At 43.5% G+C, this 23,109-nt stretch overlaps 1 protein-coding gene across 4 annotated transcripts in view; it reads right to left on the minus strand.

The window, feature by feature from the left end:
- The window catches only part of LOC135996412 (tenascin), a 69,897-nt gene that overhangs the window by 25,021 nt on the left and 21,767 nt on the right, over positions 1 to 23,109 (minus strand). For all 4 annotated transcript variants that reach the window (XM_065648349.1, XM_065648348.1, XM_065648346.1 and 1 more), the window contains 9 exons: positions 19,571 to 20,164; positions 16,883 to 18,103; positions 14,863 to 15,126; positions 13,906 to 14,021; positions 13,653 to 13,809; positions 12,760 to 13,029; positions 11,441 to 11,626; positions 10,607 to 10,696; positions 9,859 to 10,122 (listed from right to left, as the gene is read on the minus strand). In XM_065648349.1, coding sequence (XP_065504421.1) covers positions 9,859 to 10,122; positions 10,607 to 10,696; positions 11,441 to 11,626; positions 12,760 to 13,029; positions 13,653 to 13,809; positions 13,906 to 14,021; positions 14,863 to 15,126; positions 16,883 to 18,103; positions 19,571 to 20,033 — 3,031 coding nt within the window. In that variant the 5' untranslated portion in view covers positions 20,034 to 20,164. The remainder of the gene's footprint in view (positions 1 to 9,858; positions 10,123 to 10,606; positions 10,697 to 11,440; positions 11,627 to 12,759; positions 13,030 to 13,652; positions 13,810 to 13,905; positions 14,022 to 14,862; positions 15,127 to 16,882; positions 18,104 to 19,570; positions 20,165 to 23,109) is intronic.

The raw sequence follows: 23,109 nt of genomic DNA on the forward strand, positions 1-23,109 counted from the left end.
TCAGCTGCCCCAGATAACTTGTAAAGTCTCTTCAGAGACATGGCAAAATACAGCAGAAAGAAAAGAACCATAATAATAAACAATAATCATATTAGTACTAAAAGACTGCTTACAGGAAGCAGCTTATTGACCATCTTACAGTTGCAAGTGTTTTGCCAGCATCAGTTACAACCCCCTACAAGACAAGTAGGTATTACTATAACCACTTTATGCACTATTAACAACTCCGTATTTTTCATTATAAAGTGACTGTGAATACTGCAATAATGCCTGTTGTAAGGGTAGGAAGACACTGAGTTTACAAAAGTAGAGATTCAGATGTTTATGGTTTTAATTGCATCCATGTGAAGAATGCTATTTATTCTTCCAAACTATTCCTAATCCAAAACAATAAAAAAGAGGAAAATTCCTCCATGTCTGTATGTCTTTAGCTTAATGGATTTGTCTTCCTTATATTACATTATTCTGTCCATAAAACCTTTCTGGGGGCAGAGACACTTGGATTTTCAGAGTTACTGATGTTAATCTCAAATTGAAATCTGCATTCACAGAAATCAACATGACCAAGTTGGGAACCATCAGAGCTAAGTCTCTGATGCTGTTAAATCTGAAAGTTTAGGTCTTTTTCTCAATAAGAATAGAAAGTTCTCTGTTTACAGAGGAAATGCAACTGATTGCTTAAAATTAGCATGGGAACAGTGGAAAATGACAGAATAATGTCTGGTTTTTTCTACATGGAAAATCTTGCTATATGATCTATTATTGGCCTGTGGACTGCAATGACTTTTTAGCACTTTTCTTACTTGCACTGTCGATACATAAGTATTATAAGAATAGAGTCTAACTGAATAATCCCAATCTGCATGACTAATAATTTATAAAAGACGATACAGGAGGGAAACGTATCTGATCTGTTACTTGCAAACTTCAACTTTAAGCTTTATGCATATTTTAAGGCATCAAGTAAAGTGGCCCTGGAATAAAATTGAGGCTCAGCAACATTATTCATGTAAATTTTCCCCCATAAAAACAGGATGCTTCTTGTGTGACCGCTGCATAGCCTTATACAGCTAGCTAGGGTTGTATTTTCAGAGGTTGAGCATTCATAAATCACAGCCAAGTATCTTCGGCTAGATTCAGTAATGTATAGTAAATTGTTACTACTCAGGAATGCAAAAGTTTTGACGAGCTTTTCCCATCCTGTTAGAAAGGAAGAGATTGTTTATGAAATAACATAACAATGTTCAACAACAACAACAAAAGCATTAATCCAGAGCTGGTTTTCTTTATCAGGAACAGAAATGAGACACATTGAGACAGAATATGAGTCCTGTCAAAATAGCACTGTTTAGCTGAAAAAGAGAAAACAGGACAGAAAAGAACCTGGTTGTATCAGAAATAATGATGTTTTGGTGGCAACAGAAACAAATAAAACAAACATTTCCTTCAAATGGAAAGGAAACTAAACCAGAAGTTGCAGTAAGGTAAAAATCTTTCAAGCAAAAGCTTGAGTATTGTAAGTAATGCAGTAATCATCACAGCTTAAAAGCAATTCAGAGTTCTCTGACGAAGGCTCAGTTTCATTCGCCTCCAAGATGCAGAGTCCCTTCGCCTCCTGTTTGTTTCTCATGCACATCTGAACTGGAAGCGCACACAACCCCATCATGCTCCCAAGGGACCAAGAGGTTCTCATACAACATCATGCACCGACTGTTGGAGACCTCCGAAAGCCTCATCCATAAAGCATCCAAGATATATGACAAAAACAATGACCATGTCATGGCAAATGTTATCAAGGGATGATGTTTCTTAATTAAAAATTAAAAAAAAAAAGAAAGAACAAACCATTGAGAGATGCAAGTGCTCTAGCCTTGTAGTAGGTGTGAAATAATCTGTGTGTTCCTGTGTAAATATTTTATCTCGTGTTGTGAATTCGGTTTGGGGTGATGGACAGGTATTAGTCTCCAGCTGGGTTCTCCAGATAGGAACTTACACACTGGTACTTGGATTATTCTTGAACTGAGCCCTGTGGCTATTGGCCTGCCTCCTCATGAAATTCATGTAAATAGGGGTAAGAAGTAGAAGTTTTCAGAAATGTGTACTCCCAATGTGTTACAATCTTTTTTTTTCTCTGACATCACCACTTCCATGCTATTGCTGCAAACTGCACCCTCCTGGCAACCTGTCTTGTGTTTGAGCCACAATCCAGCTAAATACCTGCAGCATCTTGCTATTTTCACGTGCCCTGTAAATAGCAGATGCATTGATGTCTCTCTTTGCATGCGATTTGAAAAGAGAGAATCGATGCTACATGACCTTAAAAGCTGCATGAGGCATTGTCCATGCTGTACCACGCAAGGCTCTCATTCCATACTAATAAGTTTTATCCCGTGCAAAAAGAAATTTTAAAAAAACTAAGAAGAAAGGCATCACTCACAAAGCCCAGCATTTCTGCAGTGGAACAGCGGCATGAAAATGAAATTTTGTATTTCAAAGCAGTAAAGGAACATATGGCTGATGAATCCATAGAAAATACCTGTAGCAGCTAGGGCTTCCAAGGACCAAGAGAGCTGACCGTGAGTGCTTCCATGGAGGTTAATCTGGTATTGTGTGCCAGCTGTGAGATGGGTAATTTCTGTTTCTCGACGGTTTCCAGTCAAAATGATTTCCTGTGTTCTGTTTAAACTGGATAGGTCTTTCAGAGTGATAAAGAACTGGTCAAATACCTCATCCTCAGCTGCCCAAGACAGGGTGAAACTACTGGAAGTCTTGTGTGTTATATTAAGGTCACGAAGAGCACCAGTGGCTTCTGAGATAGGAAGGTCAGTGGGCACCAAAAGCAGAGCATGAGAATCGGTGCTGGGGTGTGTTAAATAACTTAGCTCTGTAGGTGCAGGACTGGTAGGGTTAAATGACGTTTCATTGTTTGATTCTCCAGGTGTTGTGACTAGATGTGCTAAACAGAGGTAAATTACAAGTTAAAATTGCCTGATGATAACCCCAAATATACCAAAAGACAGCTAACATCTTTCACAAAACAGTTTGTGTGCTTTGCATTAAAGAGCTCTAACAACAGAGAAAACAGATGGGTACTTCTTTTTTTTTGGAGACTGAATCCAGGCCACAAGCAAAGGTAGCATCCCCAAGCACAATGTGGTTATCACACAACCACGCTAATTAGCAAATCCAGATCAACAACCGCTAAACACAAAGTCACAAAGATGAGCTGAAATGCTTCCAGCAGAGAAACAGGCACATCCTCAGTTGATGTAAATCAGTTCAATTTGGCTACCTCCAAAGAACTTTGCTAATTTACATCAGTGAGGATCTGAACCGTAAATCTCTCAAACATGCCTTTTATCTTTACTACAGCACATCGGTTATTGCTTCCGATACAAACCATAAGTGGAATGCATGCCAAATATCGCAAACATATCCAAATCCAGACTGAGAAATCAGCCCCAGCAGAAGCATCCTAAATTTCATCCTATCCAACCAAAACCAGGCTTGGAGTAGTTATCCACCTTGATACATGCAGAATTTTCAAAAAATAGCAGAGCGGCACACACATCCTTACCTAAAAACTGAGACAGAAAGAACTTGAACAATCGTTCTTAAAAGAAATCCAAAGGAATGGAAGGGGGAAAGACTTGGCCTTCAACATGCTGAATGATCTGCGAACACATCTTGTAGTACAGTCAGATTCTGAAAATCTGAGAACTGTGGAGAACACAGAGAATGTGTTTCTGATCACAGCTGCAAGGCAACAGGCAGGTGATTTTTTTGACATGCAGAATTATCTCCTCATTAGTGGAAAACCATGTCATTTCACACCTCAGTGACTGCCTTGCTTTCATGCTCCACTTGCATTCAATTAAGAGAGAGCAAGTCAGCTACCACCATCAGATCAGCACAAATAAGTCCTCAGGATTCAATATCCGTCTCCAAATTCACACATATACCAGGAAAAAAAAAGAAGTTTTCAGATGAGAAAAATCAATTACAAATGTTTTCAAACAAATGCAGAAACGTTATCTTGAAAATATACTCTACAGACAAATACAGATGTAAAAACATTATTTTCTGCTCACCTCCAGGAAGGAGAGAAGCCTGTGAGGCAAACAGTTATTTATATTTACATACATCATTGGTATTTTTGACTTAGGTAAGGGCCCTCCTTATAATTAACCCCAGCATGTGGTCTGAACCAGGTGCTCGAGATGGTGTAACCTGAACACAGCCTGGTTGTCATCACACCAGTATATGTGCTATAATGGTAAACGCTAGCATAATTCCCTCTTTCTAAGGGAACTGTCAAATTATCCGACTGCACTAGGGCTCCTGATCTCATGTAAGAAAGCAGGAAGACGTGCAGTATGGAACCGTATGGACTCTGAGCTGCTTGCGCACAATTAGATGCCAACCAGCTCTTTCTGTTCCGGGAACAGGCAAAAAACGATGGCATCAAGCAAGTGCACTGGTACAGCCTTGAGGTTGCCTGCGTAGCATGCATATAGCAGTAGTAGGGCTTTACTTTGGGTATTTCTGCAGAAGACAGGCAGAGTTAGAGTGAACAGAGCAGTGGGGAGGAAAGTACGTGTACAGCTCCATGCTGTACACTGGGTTTCCACCAGGAAACCACCATGCAACCTGAACTGGAAACCTAGGACAAAACATCCAAAACTAAAAGGGAAAAATAAAAAACCAAAGCTGGCAGTACGCTCCTGATATGTTGAGGATCCCTGAGAAAACCCTGTGTAAAAATAGCCAAAACTGGCTTCTCATTTTCCCCTCTTATTACCTGACCACCCCTACTGACATTTCTCCCAGGTTCCTGCCAGTTATAGTAAAACCACACAAGGACTCTGTTTCTTTACCCTGAACGGGAAACACAGCAACAGTTCAACTGCACTATACAAAAACTGAGGGACCAACCACCTAACTGCCACTTTAGTTCAGAATTTTGCTGTCACAAGGGGGTTAATTTTATTGTGCCAACATTGATAACTACGTGGCAGGTTGCCAAGTACAGATTGTCTCATGGAGCACATGTAATTATATGTAGTTACATCACCTGTATTTTTTTTTTTCCACACGTAATTCTGATTATTACCTTGGGTTTAATGACTTGAATCCACAAATGAGTTTGTGGACAAGGAGGAGTGGTCTACCCTCTACACACACATACACATATACCATACATTAAGTCCATGTGCAACAGAGGTATATGTGGCTTTGTGTACAAACACACAACAGACAGAAAAACAAAAATTATATTAATAGATAGAAAATACTCTGATACCACAGACAGCATCAGTATTCATTGTTTAGCAAATAGAATACTATAACAGATAACGGAAAATCTGGAAAAGAAAAACCGTAGGATAACAAGACCAATGGAGTTCAAGCACTTGACTTAGCAACTATGGGAATAAATGGGGAGAAGAGAAAGAACTCTAGGAGCCCCAGGTGTGTGGATGACAGCCAGATGGAAGGATTCACGGTGGCAAGATGAATGAACAGTAGATGCCAAAGAGCTGAGAGCTTTGGAGAAGGGATACTGGATAGAAGACAAACATACAGTCTTTCTCGGACTGGAATACTTCTCAAATATCATTCTCTTAGTAAAATCTTCGGGCTGGATATGGCCTAAATATGTCTATACTGCTGTCGCTGGCCTTCTGCGGAATTCCATTGTAATGCTGCACTGGCAATTTTACCAAAAAGAATGTTAATGTCCTGCCAGGATATTTCCCCAGTTACTTGGCATAAAGCAAACAGTATTCTGTATTATTTCTTGCTTCTGTCTGTTGGATTTTACATTGTTTTCCAAGAGGGACTATCAGCCAGTTTCACTGCAGTCTCTCATCAGCTCAAGCAACACTGTAAGAGACGATGGCCTTCCAAGGTATTTGCGTTCTTTTCAGACCCCTTTGGCTAAATGGTTTTCCCCTCTCTTAATCAGCTGATCAAACTGGACTTACAGTGCCAGTCCACATCTGAATTTCATAAGAAAAGCATTGCAGTATATCACAGGCTAAAAATACTAGAGTAGCTACCACTAAAAATCCTCATACTGAAGTCGGGTAGCAGAGGAATCAGCTGAAGAAATGGACAATCTTTACTGGCAAATTTATTTTTCCAGTGGTTAGCGCTGTAGTTTCCCACTGAACTGGCTCACCTAATCATTCCTCCTAACGTCTGAGTTTGTATAAAAAAGGGTGGCGCAATCTGAGACTAGAAGAAGCCAGGAGAGGAAGAGGGACTGACGCACAACACAGCCAAGGGTCTTTAGTAAACAGCATAAATCTTCTAAAAAACATTCAACAGAATGGAAAAGTTACTTCTCCAAGCCATGCTCCTATGTGCAACTCGCTTCCAGAGGCAAGACAGTATCACATCCACGATTCATCAGCAGTTGCTGCACAATCTGGGTCCTTCAGCAGAGGAATTTGAGGTTGGCGCTTGGTTTCTCTAATGTCCACTCATTTATCTCCACAGGCCTCTCATGCCTGATGTATTACCACCCGTCCTCCTCCCGGACCCACATTGTGCTCTGCAGGCAGGGTTCCAGAACCAGAGCAAGACAGAACAAAGCTGCAGCTTGACTGCTCAGCTTCCTCAGAGCTGGGTGATGTGCTTACCCTACAGATTAGTTGTTAATCTGATGTAACATTCTCAAGACATGCTGTCAGAAAGGTCCCTCCAACTAGTAAAATGCCTCCTTTTCTTTGATTTCTGAAGTGATTCTAAACAAAAATCTAGTGTGATGCTAGGTGGGACCTCTAAAAAACAAGCAGCAACCTGGTTTGCGATACCTTCATTAGAAACAGAAAGGAGGTACCTGTCGTAGCCACAGCTTCCAGAGGAGAAGAGCGCTGGTCCCCAGCCAGTCCATACACCTTGATTCTATAGGAAGTGTTAGCTTGGAGTCCATCAATCACAGCACCCAGGGATTCTCTGGGCAGGAAGGTTTCTGCAGGGGGCCCAGTTGCCAATGGCACTTGCTCGTACTCCACCACAAAACCACTGTAGACTCCTGTATTTGCATACCAGGAGATACTAAAGCTGTGGTCTCTTACCCTGGAGACCACAAGGTCCCTCAGAGTACCCTCCTGCATCCCTGAGGCCTCCGGAGCAAGAGAGCTTCCAGAGCCAGAAAGCTCCTTTGGGTCAGGAGTCACTGCCTGCATTGGAGTTGGATTATATAGAGCTACAAAGAGAGAAATAAGCAAAGGGCAGCATCAAATATTCAGTCTTTCCTATTCAGCAAACCAAAATAATACTTAGCAAACTGTTCACTGTATAATCTTTACCATCCCTTGAATGCAGAATCACGGACATCAATTAAAAATAAGCTTTCTCACTTGAGCTGCACTTCATCCTTATGAACAGACAGAAACAACAGAAGGCTGTCATCCTATATCATGGAAGATTTTGTGACAATACAGGAACAGGTTGTCCTGACAAGTGGTGGATGCCCCGTCCCTGGAGACATCCCAGGCCAGGCTGGACGGGGCTCTGAGCAACCTGAGCTGGTGCAGATGTCCCTGCTCATGGCAGGGGGGGCACTGGGGGAGCTGGGAAGGTCCCTCCAACCCAAACTGTTCTGTGATTCTATGTCCTTTTCTCGAGGTTCATGAGCTCTGAATGTTTCAGCTGTCTGTGTGTGGAGGGTTGATATACCTAAAACGATAACAGGAGGAATGTAGAGGGGAGAGGAGGCACCAACCTAAGATCTTCAGCTCTGAGGCTGAAAGCTTTACCCTCAGTGATGGAAAATTCACTACAAAAACAAATAAAAAGAATGTGTGGGAAACTCCTAAATACCTGCTAGCAGAGAAGCCTGACTGAACCATCAAGAGTCTGAGAAGAATATAAGATGAAAAACTGGTCATCTGGAGAAGCAAATGAGAGCTAGAAAAAATTCTCAGCCTTTCCACAGTCCCCGGCTCCTTTGTTCAGCGAGGATGGCACAAGCCCCTCTAAACAGCAGGACTGTCTCCTCCACCCACCAAGAAGAGCCAACCCAGTCCTAGCTGTGCCACTGGTATTTTCCACTTCAGTCACTCCTCTCTCTCCCTGGTTGCTCCAAGAACTGTCCCCAGAAGTGCCATGAACCTGAGATCCCCCGCAGCTCTGTGAGAGCATAAAACAACAAGTCTGTTTGGCTTTGCCTGAGGACTTCAGGACCTCCCAAATACTGGGAGGACTGACTTGAGGGTGGACGAAAAAGTAAACTGAAGTAGAGACCTCTTGTCTTATACCCTAGGGGCTTGCAGAGCATTTCTGCCTCCCCGTGCTCATGTGTTTGGATTTGTCCATTCCTGCGCAGGAGAAAGGTCACAGTGACGGGTTATGTCAACTGCTGCTGTTGCTTCTAAGGAGCCCACTGCAGAGAACTCTTTGTTTACTGGCTGCTCCGAGCAAAGACTTAAAACAAATACACTGGCCAGATGAACGCTTTTATAAAAAAAAAAAAAAAGGAAAAACCAAACCAAGAAAAAGAAGCCACCTTCTGAGACTTCAGAAGCTGGTGCTGGAAAAGACCAGACTGTGAAATTCCACAGTGTGTTTCTATCTTTTTTCACCATCTATGCAGACTTTCTTTGAGATCACCACATCTTCAGACAGATGGGAAAAGAGATAACGTTGGAAAAAATCAAAGCCTGCTCACTCTCGCCACGTAAACCTTCAGCTTCCTTTTGTATTTGTGTAACTCAAGGCTTCCTAATGTTGCCCTATATCGGACACAGGCCTGACTTACGCATCAAATAAGTAATTCAGTACCGATACTTTTCTGTAGTTTACACCATACCATATAACTCTGCTGTCCTGGATTACTTTATAAAGCATTTGGAGGTTCTGCTGACATGAACACTACCAGGGAATATGAAACCAGTTTTGATCGCTTAAGCTGTATAGTTATTAATTTGTAACATCCACAACTTCTGGCACGTGTTTACCTCATAGATGGTCTTTGGGGAGAAAAGGATAAACAACTTGATATCTGCTAAGGATAAACAACTGTTGCCCAGCTGATTCTGATTCCATTGTCTCTGCTCACTTAGAGCAGTTAAGGCTTTGCCTCATGGGATTTAGCCTGAAGGCACCTAAACATCCAGGACTTACTTGTGTTCTACGCCAAGATATAATTCTGTATGCAACAAACGTTGGATGAAAACATTTCACAAATAATAAAACCTTACTCAACAAGTAGTCCACTGACACTGGTTAAGTAGAGTAGTCTGTACCAATAGAGATGGTAGAAATGGACCTCATGTTTGTAGACAAATGTAACAGTTATGGTATCCAATGGAAACTGTGACCAGATTTATGGCAATAGCTTTTCTTGCTTTTGGATGAGAAAACTGAAAAAGGGTAATACCGGAGCCCTGTTGACCTTGCTGAAGCATGATGGGTGGAGGCATGCTGTGAAGAGAATTCGTTAGGCAGGAACAAGCAATGTTAAATATGTTCTGCTTGCTCTTCCTCTTAGTTTTTGGCTGTAGAAAACAAACCAAGTTATAAAACATAACGCACAAAAAAGCAGTCTCATTTAAAACAAAAGATGAAGTCTGCGTTTCCTGCAGGACAAATAGCTACATTCTCTGTGAGTCTTCCCCAAGGACAAGCAAGAAATCATTGAGAACATGGAGCTAAACACAGCAGGTAGGAAAATAGACAGCTACTCCTCAGTTTAGTTTAACATTTTAGTCAGAGCTAAGCCTGCTCTGCAGACAGTTGATGTTTTTAAGCAGTTCCCCAGACATGGTTTATAAAATCAGATGAAGTGGTACTTCAGCTAGACATTGCCCAGCAACCTGGGGCATGGAACTCATCAAAAGCTTTACTCACCAGTTGAACCCTTGACAGTTGTGGGTTTGCTCTTGTGTCTGCCTTTCTCCGCCACCAGACTAATGGTGTATTCTGCCCCTGGCTCCAGCCCTCGCAGGATAAAGGAGGTGCTGTCCACCGGGATCTCCACTTCGTTCTTCCTTCCAGAGGGGCTAACATGAGTGAGACGGTAACGGTCAAACTTGGCCACTGGTCTCCTCCAGCGAAGGGATAAGGTGGTTTCAGTGGGGTCACTGACTTCCAAGTCCTTGGGGTTATCAAGATCTAAAGGTTAAAAAAGCAAAGTTGAGGTGCCTCTGAACTGCCCTGGAACAGTTTTTCAGGCATCTGTAAACAGAGCAATACCTATACTGGGTGTCTATCAACAGCGCAGTGTCTCATCCTCCTTTTGGGGCTTTTAAAGGCCCATTACTTGATGTAGGTAGAGGATGATTAAGTTCTCTTTTACAGACAAACCACACTAAGAACAGATTTCCCCCACTTTCATTCACTTCAGCAGGCATTTCATGGAGGAGAGGCAGAATTTAGGCCCTCAGAGAATTCACCTGGTAAATTAAGGATATCCTGAGAAAAAAATCCTTGATTTGAAGGGCAGTCAGGACTATTGCAACCACTGAGGCTGCGCTCTTTTTCAGATCAACCTTTTGGCCATAACCCACCACTCCTGCCAGAAACCCTCACAATCAGAGGATGGTTCCACCCGACTTGTTGCTCCCTCCAGAGCACAAATGAGGACCAAGCTACTCACCAGTGCCAGCATTAATGGTAGCAGGAGCGCTTTCCCTGTCCTGTCTCACTGCTGTCACTCCAATGCCATATTCAGTTCCGGGCCTCAAACCTAGGAGATCAGGAACAGAAGTATGAGTCCCTGTCCATGGAATATACCTAGGCACACTTGTTTAAATAAGGAAGCCTGAACGTATGCAAGGTTAAGATATATGCTTCACTGGATATGCAGAGAATTGAGGTTTCAATTGACCCTCCAGCTCATCTTATGTTAATAAATCTTTTTGCATGCACAAACCAAAGGATAAAGATTATGGCTGATTGAGATTGCATTTTTGACACTGTTCAAATGCATAAGCAGAGACACTTTCTACTTTCAAGACCTGGCAGGATAGGTACTTCTGCCAAGGAAAAGCAGGTAGACATCTGTATGACATGGAGAAAGTACCATTATCCAGCCTTGCAGGCTGGTAAGGCAACTTGCAGGTACACAGAAAAGTTGCAGACTGCCATCAGTAAATACCATCCCTAGGCACATGCAAAACTGTCTGAACTCAGGGATCTGAAACCATCTTCACAAAAGCATGAAGCTACCTAGAACTCTGGGATGTGACTAGTGGGATTCAGAGATGCACATGAAAGTGAAATACCACACACCTTTGTTGGCTAGTTATCCATCTGCAGGTATGTAAATATATATCACGTGTTTTAATTGCTTGTGTTAAAATGCATAACCTCTGCTTGTGCCTCTTATGTATAGTGACCAAAAGGACTTTTTTTTTTTTTTTTAGGATGATTTTTGCTCTAGGATGATGGTAGTGGAAGGACATTAATGACAATCTCTCTATTCCCCTACCTGTGAGTGTAGCCCTGGTTGTTGCTTGGTTGCCCTTTGGCACTGTGATCTCAGCATGGTCTCCACCAGAGATGGGAGCAAACTTAATTCGATAGTTATCAATATTCGCATGGCTGTTCTTCCACTCCAAAGTAATGCTATTGTCTGTCTGTGACACCCGCTTCAGGTTTCTTGGAGCATCCAGGTCTGTAATCAATCAAATAATAAATACATGAATAGGAATAATTCTCTTGTGACGGCAGTCTTCTATGACAGTACTTTTTAGAAGGTGAAATGATCCATAAAGCTGAAGTTAAGTTTCCTTGCACATGATACCACTATGTTCTTAACTACATCAAGCAGATTTCTTTTAGCCTGAAGTGAAGAGTTCACTAACTTTGGGAAAAAATCAGTAGACAAGATTCAACTTTAATCTCCTGAGACAAAAAATAATATTTTCAATTTTATTTTTTTTTTATTAAAAAAATAAGCTTGTGGAAAACATATCTGGATGGCAATTCTATCTGTCCTTTATAAATACCTCAGCTTTCAAAAGGAAAAAAGCTGCTAAGAAAAAAGAATTTATAATCTCTGAGATTTCTGTTCAGTAAGTATCTTGCATTCATGGCTGAATGGAACTTTAAGTCTCAAAACAAAAGTTGAATATTATGTAAAAATTCAATGGGCTTTCACTGTTCACACCTATAGTAGACTTAAATCCTGCTCTGAATGAAGAACTACATTTTCGGATGAAAATAGAGCTAATTCTCTATATACCATTTACTCAGCTCTCTTAATGCATCAAGTCTTGACAATACGCTAAAGGATCCACACTTTCATAAAACATTCCCAGGATCACTAAGGAGCAAAATAAATCGACAAAAGCACGACAGAAAACATTGCAGAACTGAAAAAGGAAGAAAGCAAAGCTCTTTGCTAAACTGTTACACCTTTAGACAAACAGAAAGAAGGTTTTAGATGGAATTGGAACCATGGAAAAGATTTAGCTCAGCAGACAGGCAAGTAATCCAGAGGAACTTGTTTCCTGAAGTAGAGACTTAGGGTATGATGAGCAAAAGCTTCTAAGTGACTCAATAACATAATTCCCATGTTCAAAATACATTTAGATAATTAGGGGGTCTAAATATTTTGTTGAGTCAGTAAGGTGTATGAGGCACAGAAAAACATTCTCCATTTTCATGTATCTCTATAATCTAATGACAATTCTGTGTTGATGCGGTAACTATCAACTCGAGCAACACGATGCAAACAGCACAAGACGACTGATGGTGGCTGCACTACCTTCCTGGAAATCTGGATTTGTATCCAAAGCCTCTTACCCGTGACAAAGACTTCTTTCACGGGGTCGCTTTCCATGTCCCCTCGACGAGAGATGAGCGTCACTTCATACTCTGTGTGCGGCCTCAGGTTTCCGATAGAATATTGGTTTTCATCTTCAGAGAGGTCGATGGTTGTCCTGTCCCCTGGAACATCCTTGGGGCCGTAAGTGAGCTCTATGCCTTCGATGTCAGCCAAGGGTTTGGACCATGTGATAAGAGCCGTGGTGTCTGTGACATCTTTTGCCTCGATCTGGCTAGGGGCATCAAGCTCTGTTACAAAGAGAGAAGATGATGTGGGGTTTTTTTACACAAATCATGCCAGAAAAATACACATTCTTGTGCATTTAATTGCTGATTCAGAGCAAAACAAAAATTAATGGCTTCTACCAACTGAAACTTATCTTCATTTACGTTCTTCCTTCACTTTCTATAGTTGTAGAAGTGCCAAATGGAGTCGATTCATCAAAGCAAATTCATCAAAGTTCATTAACATTAGAAGCTGACAAAGACAAGCAGGAACCCTAAAAGGTTCTCCATCTGTACAACAGAAACTCTCCTTTAAGTAATTTCTTCATGCAAATATCACCAGGATGAAAGAAATTCTAGTTCCTGTTGATGTACATTTTGAAAAAGAACAGAAGTGCATACTGCTTGCTACCTTCTAGCTAAACATCCATTTTCTTCCCTCTTCAAATAGGTAATTTGGAAAGGAATTAATTTCTCCTCATGTATTCTTCATTAGCAGCTCCACTGCTTCATTTTCCACCCCCACCCTGCCCCCCAGCAGTTCACAGCATAAAGCTTGGCTTTCTCTTTGTTTAAAAACTCCTTAGGCTACACCAAACAGCAATTCTTTTATTGGTGGCACTACACCAGATACAGGTTGTGCTTACTTGTGGTTATCACTCTGGATAGTCCTGGTCCTCTGGTATTGTTTTTCACAATATGAAGGGATATATTATACTGTTGCCCTGGTGCCAAACCCGGCTGCATATAAGATGTCTCTGGCCTTTTCAAGCTGCTGGTTATATCTCCATTATCGTCCTTTTTCTGCAACACACAGAACAATCAGTTGGTATAAATATGAAAAAATCCAGGATCTTTCACTTCTGTGTGGCCTCTCTAAAAGAAGCGCTGCTTCCTTACCATATTGCGGAAGATCAACTCCCAGCCGTCAAATGAAAAGTTCAGAGGATCCCACTCCACCTGGACGGACGTTTCTTTAACAGATTTGAATTTCAGACCTTCTGGAGCAGGCAGATCTGTGGTGGAAAAAAAGGGATATCATCACAGGAGCAACAAGTTCCCATAAATAGGGCACTGGAGTGGGACAGTTTTCCACCACTATAAATATCTGCCACGCAGGTATCTGTATCTGACACGTTTAAACCCACTTCACAGGCGGTTATTCTGTCTTTGCACAGACATTTCTCTGACCCGTTTCAGATGTCACCTTAGAGTAAAATGAATTTTGCCCTAGAAACCTCTTTTTTTGCCCTCTTGAAAGAAGCCCAGTGTGGACATCTGAAGTGAAGTGAGATGAATCCTGCCCCAGGTGTCTAAAAATGAGAACAGTGACAGAAGTCAAAGAGTATCTTTTGAAGCTGGGATGTTTAGATATGACTGTGGTGTGCACAGTACAAAAAAGAAAGATGAACAACAAATGGACAGGCAAAGTAAGTTGTGGTAAAACACACTGAAGATGCAAACCAAATATAACCTCCATTTTAGTTGAAACAGTCTGAATCCAAGGGATTTCATATTGCCCTTTCACATGCTGCTACATATTTATATTTTTTCAGAAACTATTACCAGGTTTTAAAAATGTACCTTATTATGAAGAAGCCAAGGGTCTTAATTTACAAAGACCCCAACACGTTAATGGGAGGCACTGCAGAGAGCAGAAGACTTAGTGAACATAACTTTCAACACAGTCATTGCTAATGGAAAAGAATAGAAAATGAAAGTGCAGAAGACTGTCCAGAACAAAAGACGAATTGAAAATAGAGAATACAAAAGAAATAATACCCTAAAAAAAGGAATACAAATAAATACATACTATGGAATAGACAAAAGAATGAATACAGGGAATATTAAACTCACATGTTGCTACCCTGGCACTGACTGGAATACTCTTCTTGTTTTTAAGGATTGCAAAGACACGGATGAAGTATTCTACACCTGGCTCCAGCTCATGGATAGTGGCAGCTGTCTGGTTCCCAGGCACAGTGAACTGCATATCTAAGCCACCACTGCTGGTAGGGACATAAGTGACGAGGTACTCGTTGACAAGATTCTCATGCTTCCATTCCAGATTTACTGTTTTATCTGTTACATCTGTCACAGTCAGTTCAGTTGGAGGAGACACTAGGAAGGGGAAAACACAAAACGAACTTATAACAAGTTTTCAAGGCTCAGAAAATAATGACTTACCCAGTTTCACATTTTCCCAGGAACAGTTTATGCAGGGAATGGGGAAGCTGTGGCACACAAATTAGCTGCTCGAAGAAAGGAATGTTCAGCTGATGAAGACTACTGACATTTCCAAAAGTCCTGGGCCAATTCCTACTCATACACTTGCGCACAACCTATGGCTGATTGTGTTCCAGCTCCTCCTCTTATGGCTACTGCACAAGATCATTCTAGCTGGGTCCTTAGGGATTCAGATGTTTAATTCAACTGCCAGCAACACGTGATTTTATAGCTGGAAGTCCAGGGGATACACAGAACTGCACAGATTTTCCAAAGTAAAATAAAACAATATTATTTTTGTAAATACTTTCAATAGATTGTTCCATATTCGCATGCATAAAAACACAAAATGTGGCTTGGAAGTCTTCCAGAAAGAGGAGATGAAAAACGGGAATTTCTTTTCAAGGGTATTCACTGTCTTTTATAAATTCCCCACTCCAAAGTACTCTTTGATTACTCTACAAAGATCTTAGTTCCAAATTTCTCCCCTGGGACCTACTAAAGAAAACTAGCTCCTTCATAGCATAATACCTGTCATTATCTAGCTGCTAAAATTTTCTATCCTTTTCCATAGACTCAGTGGCACTGAGAAACTATAAGTATGTGACTTTATAGCTAGGTTTCCACTCCAGCTGATTCCATGATTTTTATCTAAGCTTTAGTCAGATCTAACATACACACCAACATATATCTATGTCTATATATCAAGTTTTACTTTAGCTAGAAAAATGTATTTGGCCAATTGAGAGACATCCAAGGCCCCTGTCATAATCCTGAAAGCTTGTACTGCAATATTTGCAACATCTGGCTATTCTATTGTGAGTTTTCTCATACAGATCACTTGGATAGGACAATGTTATTTTCTGTGTGTGCCCTTCTTCCACTACAGCCTCTGCCTCCCCCAGCACTCCAGCTCAAAGATCTACCTCCAAAGCAAAGTCACTGAGCCCTTGGGGTCTGTCTGTGTTTATTCTTCAGAGCTGTTTCATTTTCAGCTACTACAATACCGATTGTAAATGCGAATGTCTTTCTTACCCATTCAGCATGAGACTGGGAACCAGAACCTGGCCGTAAGAAACATTTGATACCCAGGCTCTTTTATTCACTGACATTCGTCCTCTACATTATCTCATTCCTGCAAAACCTTATTGTCTTTAGTCAAAATTCAGTCCATACTCTCCTGACTAGTCCTGCTGAATACCTAGTAAGATGACTTTGGATACATCTCCCTCTTGTCCATAGCTAGAAGTTTCTTTCAGATGCACTTTTTTTTCTAGCATCAAGAGGTACCATGAGAAACGGAAAGGTCGTGGTGACAAATCCCAGCCAGTGCTGGCTACAGCTCCAGTGACAGTGTGGTGGGAGCAAACTGGGAGATGAAAAATGGACTGCATCACCAGTATCAGCCCGTTAGCTTGCTAACCAGCAAAAGTCACCAGCAACCACCACACTACACAGCCCTGAAAAGTCACGGAGGCCAGGAGCTTCCTACGGGTGGTGTTACTGCTCTGATTCAGCCGTTCAGACTGAGATAAAGAAGAGCAGCAACCGAGCCCAGCTACATGGAAAAGGTTCACAGAGCCCCTGAGGCTGCTGGAGGGATACAAGGAATTACCCAAGGAAGTGGTTCGAAAGCGACAGTGCAACCTACCGTCGGAGCAGTCATCCCCCATGTAACCGTCCTCGCAGACACACCGTCCGTCAACGCAGCGGCCAGCGTTGCTGCAGTCGTTGGGGCAGGCCCGGTCACGGCAGTCCTCCCCCGTGAAGCCCTCGTGGCACACGCAGCGCCCATCGACGCAGCGCCCGTGCTGGTGACAGTCGTTGGGGCAGGACAGCTCACCGCAGTCCTCCCCCGTGAAGCCGTTGTCACACTCGCAGCGCCCCTCCACGCAGCGCCCGCGGTTGTTGCAGTCGCCGGGGCAGCGCAGCTCCCCGCAGTCCTCCCCTGTGTACCCCTCGTCACACACGCACTGCCCGTTGACACAGAGCCCACGGCCGTGGCAATCGTTGGGGCAGCGCAGGTCCCCGCAGCTGTCCCCGCTGAACCCCTCGTCACACACGCACTGCCCGTTGACGCAGCGCCCGCGGTTGTTGCAGTCGCCGGGGCAGCGCAGCTCCCCGCAGTCCTCCCCGATGAACCCCTCGTCACACACGCACTGCCCGGCCACGCAGCGCCCGCGGTTGTGGCAGTCGTTGGGGCAGCGCAGCTCCCCGCAGTCCTCGCCCAGGTAGCCCTGGTGGCAGACGCAGCGCCCGGCCACGCAGCGCCCGCGGTTGTGGCAGTCGCTGGGGCACCTCTTCTCGCTGCAGTCGTCGCCCACGAAGCCCTCGTCGCAGACGCACAGCCCGTTCTCGCAGCGCCCGTTGCCGTTGCAGTTGTTGGGGCAGGTGAGCTCCCCGCAGTCCTCCCCGGTGTAGCCCTCCTCGCAGAAGCAGGTCCCGTTGACGCAGCGCCCGCGGTCGAAGCAGTCGTTGGGGCAGATGAGCTCACCGCAGTCCTCGCCGGTGTAGCCCTCGTCGCAGACGCACTCGCTGTCCACGCAGCGCCCGCGGTTGTGGCAGTTGTTGGGGCAGAGGGGCTCGCTGCAGTCCTCGCCGGTGAAGCCCTCGTGGCACACACAGCGCCCATTCACGCACCGCCCGTGCACGCTGCACGCCGGGGAGCAGAGCTCCTGGCTGCAGTCCGTGCCCGTGTACCCCTCAAAGCACACGCAAACCCCATCCACGCACTTGCCTTGGTCGTTACAGTCGGACGGGCAGGTGGGCTGGCTGCAGTTGGGGCCTTTCCAGCCGGGCTCACAAATGCAGCCGCAGATCTCAATGCTGTAGTTGCCGTGTCCACTGCAATAGGGTTTTGTGTCCAGGCGACCTGCACCAACGATTCAGAAAAACCATTATTCCATTTAGCTCTGCGATGCATTAGGCTGGGGTGACACACTCGACCTAAAAGGAGTCTGATTCTCCCAGCTCCCTACAGGACATAATTTCCAGAATCATCAAAGATTTTGAATGAGAATTGCTCCTTGTTTTTCTAGTGAGAATTAGTTTACCAGGAATGCTTTAATTTGCACTAATGCAAAGGAAGAGCCCTTGCCAACTACTTGGTAAATGAGCATCCCGGATCCCTCTACCCTTCTCAAAATTCCTCTTCCAGTGACTGAGCAGCTTTCCTGACTGCTTCATCAGGGCATGCACCATGAAGCATTATTCACCAGTTCACTCCAGAACACGACAAGCCAAGCAGCATGCTGTATCATCAACTGTGAAACGGGCTCTTTGCTCAGAGGAACAGATTACTACTGAGAAAACATGTGTTTTCTATCTTGTATGACCTATCTCTTACCTCAGTCTAAAAAACAGCCGGAAGGATACTTTTTTTCCTCCCCTTCTCTAACTGTTTGTGCTGGTCTATTGCCTTATATCCTGCTGTATTTTTATTGGTCTCTGTTAAAGAAAACTTGGAAACAAAACCAGTTACATTGGCAGCTTACTCAAGGGGACAAAATGTGGATCCAAGAGCATGAGTTTTAATCTTAACTCTGACACGGACGGTCACCGTGCCCAAGTGCTGAACACGCTCAGTGCCACAGCCACAAGGCAGCCCAGGCAGACTGCTGACCCACAGACTCATAAAACTGCAAAACTGAATGAGTGCATGTTGCAAGCTGGCCAAAAACATTCTCTAGTTTGATTACATTTTAAATTTAACAGGTTGACTTTTGCTCATTCACAGAATCCCAGAATGTCAGGGATTGGAAGGGACCTCGAAAGCTCATCCAGCCCAATCCCCCCGCCGGAGCAGGAACACCCAGATGAGGTTACACAGAAGGTGTCCAGGCGGGTTGGAATGTCTGCAGAGAAGGAGACTCCACAACCTCCCTGGGCAGCCTGGGCCAGGCTCTGGCACCCTCACCGGGAACAAGTTTCTTCTCATATTTAAGTGGAACCTCCTGTGTTCCAGTTTGTCCCCATTGCCCCTTGTCCTATCATGGTTGTCACCGAGAAGAGCCTGGCTTCATCCTCCTGACACTCCCCCTTTCCATATTGATCCCCATGAATGAGGTCACCCCTCAGTCTGCTCTTCTCCAGCTCAAGAGCCCCAGCTCCTCAGCCTTTCCTCACACGGGAGATGCTCCACTCCCTTCAGCATCTTCGTGGCTGCGCTGGACTCTCTCCAGCAGTTCCCTGTCCTGCTGGAACTGAGGGGCCCAGAACTGGACACAATATTCCAGATGTGGTCTCACCAGGGCAGAGTAGAGGTCTGAGTATCTACTCTAAACAAGATCTATGGCCAGCACAAAAATTTCCCCAAGAGCATCTCCCCGGTTTGCCTTACCTTCCACTGCCTGGGCATTGGGGCAGCATCCTGCCCCGCTGGCACACTGCTCCCGCAGGGATGACACCAGCCCCTCCAGCTCCTCCAGCCTGCTCAGCAGATCCTTGATGTCTGGGGCAGCTGCACAGCCACAAGCCCGGCGGGGAATGTTAATACGGTGGGTGAAGACAATCTGGTTCCCCTCATTCACAGTGTGCTCCTCGTGATTCTTGACAGGCTCAATTTCCGCCTTCAGGTCCGCATCGCCGCTCGCTGAATCCAGGTCCACAGAGCAAAGGGAGCCAGCAGGCAACTTGATGTTGTAGACATGGTTAAAAACCACAGGCTGATTATCCTCTGGCAAGGTCACGTTTAGCCCAGTCTCCCGTTTCTGCCGGATAATTCGCTTGATGAGTCCACCACTGATGTGCTGGTACAGCAAAGAGAAGATTGCACAGGCCAAAACCTGGCTGGAGAGTCCCATTGTGGTGTTTGGTTCCTTTACAAAGCTGATAAGAGTCTTATATATGTTTGGTCTTTATAGTCTGGAGCAGAAATGGGAGAACCAGTTCACACCAAGTCAGATATCCTTTTGTTTCCTGGCACACTTGTTCCCTAAAAGAAGAAGGAGCAGTTCAAGGAATGAAACACAGGTACACCACCCAACAAAAGGCTTATGACACCCAATGTGTGCTGGCATCCTTAAAGAACATGGCTGTGGTGCTACTCAATATACAATCTTTACCCACGCTGCTGAGCTTGCTCTTATATATAATATCAGCACATTAATTTGTTCTCCAGGATCTCAGTGTGCTTGTGAACAACACATCACAAGGCACGGATCCTGAAGGAAGTTACTATTATTTCCATTTTAGAGCAAGCATAGTGGAATATGGAAGGTTTAAATGCCCCAAGCCAAAGACCAGGGCAAACAAGGCTGCTGAGTCTCATCTCAACTAAAAACACTCTTTTCAGACAGAGGTAGGTGAAATTAATCTATGTTCTGTTATGTTTCAACTAGTATTAAAAGTCTGTATTTCCTTCACTCATTAATCCACTGCTTTTAGGCTACTGAAGGCTGTATCACGTAAGAAACTTGAAACGTTGTCAAAAGGCATATCAACAACACTAAGCTCATTGCTGCACTTCTCCATATGCTTTAAATTATTCCAATTGCTTGGGAATCTGAACTCCAGGGCTTGGAGCCCAATAGGAACTTTCAGTGTGCTGATGATCTGTCTACAGCATGCAGATAAATGGAGCTCTCGGGAGAATGCTACAGGTTGAAGGTTCTGGTGTCAGCGCTTGTAGCACAGTGCACAATATTTTAGCATAGAAATAGTAAGAAACAACAGAAGACGAGGTTCCAACAAGGGAGACACACTGCCAGGCACACCCAAGTAAGAAACAGCAATAGAAATACACGTGTGCACATGAACACAAAAAAGGGAGAGGAACAGAATGCAAATAAATCCTTTGAACATCCAAGTCCTCCAAGAAAGGGAGAAAGCTTTACACCAATGCATGTGTAAAAAAGTCTTTTTAGTAACCAATATGCCTTTTCATTAGGTAACATTTCCCACTGTCTGATCTCTCATCAGCTATAACACAACAGCTCATTTATGGTGACAAGCACCTGGCTGGGCTGTAGTAGCTCCTCCTGAAACTCATTCTTTTCAGTTACCCTCAATATTTCCTCTTCCTCTCTACCCATTCCTTTCAAACGATACGAGTCAGGGGAGCTGCAAGACATCTGTTGACTTCCATGCAGAATCCTACTTTAGCATGTAGAGCAAGAACAGAAAGCAGCTAATGGGCTGACTAAACAAGCGCACCTAATAAATGTAATCTTAGCATTTGGTTTTCCTTCTAGTCCCAGAAAAGCTTGGTTAAACGGTCAGGTCAATGGCTGTGCTTCCACTAGATGTAAGCAAGTGAAATGTCACTAACGGAGGAAACAGCAATTTATTCTCTAAACACCACTGTTTTGAAGATAATTCGTTTGTCAGATGGGAGACTAACTTCTTCCACCTTTCTGCTTCCCCTAAAGTGTAGAGATGTATTTTTTCCCATGCTATCCCAGCTGCTTCTGTGAAAGAATGACAATAATACACTAGACGCTTTACTGAAGTTAATGGTTTTTTGTAGAGAATGCCAAGCTCACAAAGAGTGAACTTCACCCCTTTTTATTGGGGAATAAATCAGAAGTAAACAGGCAGCAGCGGAGGCTTTTTTCTTGTCATGGTAAAGCATTCAGCTTTAAGCCATTTCAAACACTTACCCCATTTGTTCAAATATGTCTGCAAGCCCTGTCTGCACCAGAAGAGATCAAAAAGTAGCTAATAAAGAATAACAGAGACAGACATGGCCCAGGTCTCACTTGTGACTCAGGCCAATCCCTAAACTGGGCTGCCAGTTCATGAAACATGTTCAGTACAGTATTTGAAGTGGGATTTTACTCTTGAGCACTCCCATTTGGGGGTTGCAAATTGCTTTCCATACAATGAGATTCCATGCGCTATACAGTTTTTTTGCCCTGAGACAGGTCATAGAGCTACAATTGGTGCCTAATCCCCAGGTAGTTATTTCAGTGACAGGCTGCTTGACAGACACACCATCAATGGAAAATGGAACAAACTGGACACAGGTCTGCATCTAATTCTCCTTGAATTTCAGTGAAAGTCGAGCATCGATTTCCTTATGGCTTTTGTAAATCCCAAAGTACAAGAATATTGGCCTCGTCCAAACACTAGAAAATTGATTACAGTTTTCCTGCTGACTGACCTGAGTTTACATATCATTTTATGAAGGTACAAACTGTGATTTCTTTTTTTTTTTTAATATGCCTGGAAAATGAAAAATCTGCTTCTGACAAGAGCCACTGTCTCTGTTACCTTCACTGTTGATGAAAGCCACATGAACACCATCACTTTTACTGGATACTCATTGCATTAGTGTCGGCCAAACCTCTCAGTCTATAGATGATGCTGGAAGACGTAATGTATCTTGGTTGAAATCCTTTTGAAGTTTATGGACAAGCCTTGTGGTGGTCTAGAAGAAGCATTCCCCAGTGTAAGATCGGTGAACTCTGTGTTTTGACACCTACTGTGACATCTGAGCTAATTCAGATCAGGTGTTTCTCATCTCATCTGCCAAGGACCCAGCATGATTTGCTGAACTCCACTCCTAGATCTGAGATCTACAAAACAAGACACCTTCATACAATTATTTATACATTAGCCATATTTTTGGCTAGAAGAACAAAGCAGACATCCTTGTCTCTGACTCCTATTCTTCAAACATATCTAAACAACAGCTCAGACCACAATGGACCACCCAGAAGCAGGCTCTTCTAGAGAGAAATGGAAGCCACAGCAACTGTCAGGCTCTGATGTTCCGTCATTTTTCCACATCTTCTTTCTTTCCTTCTGAACAGTTCATGTAGATTGTGTTTTAAACTCACCTCTTGGAGACATCCTCTCAGTATTTTCTTTGCAGACATCAGCTGCTGCATTATTTACAGGCAACTAAAAGTCTTGCAGCAAGAGTTTGCAAAAGAA

This window comes from Caloenas nicobarica, chromosome 19 (assembly GCF_036013445.1).
Source record: "Caloenas nicobarica isolate bCalNic1 chromosome 19, bCalNic1.hap1, whole genome shotgun sequence".
In the NCBI taxonomy this organism is placed as follows: domain Eukaryota; kingdom Metazoa; phylum Chordata; class Aves; order Columbiformes; family Columbidae; genus Caloenas; species Caloenas nicobarica.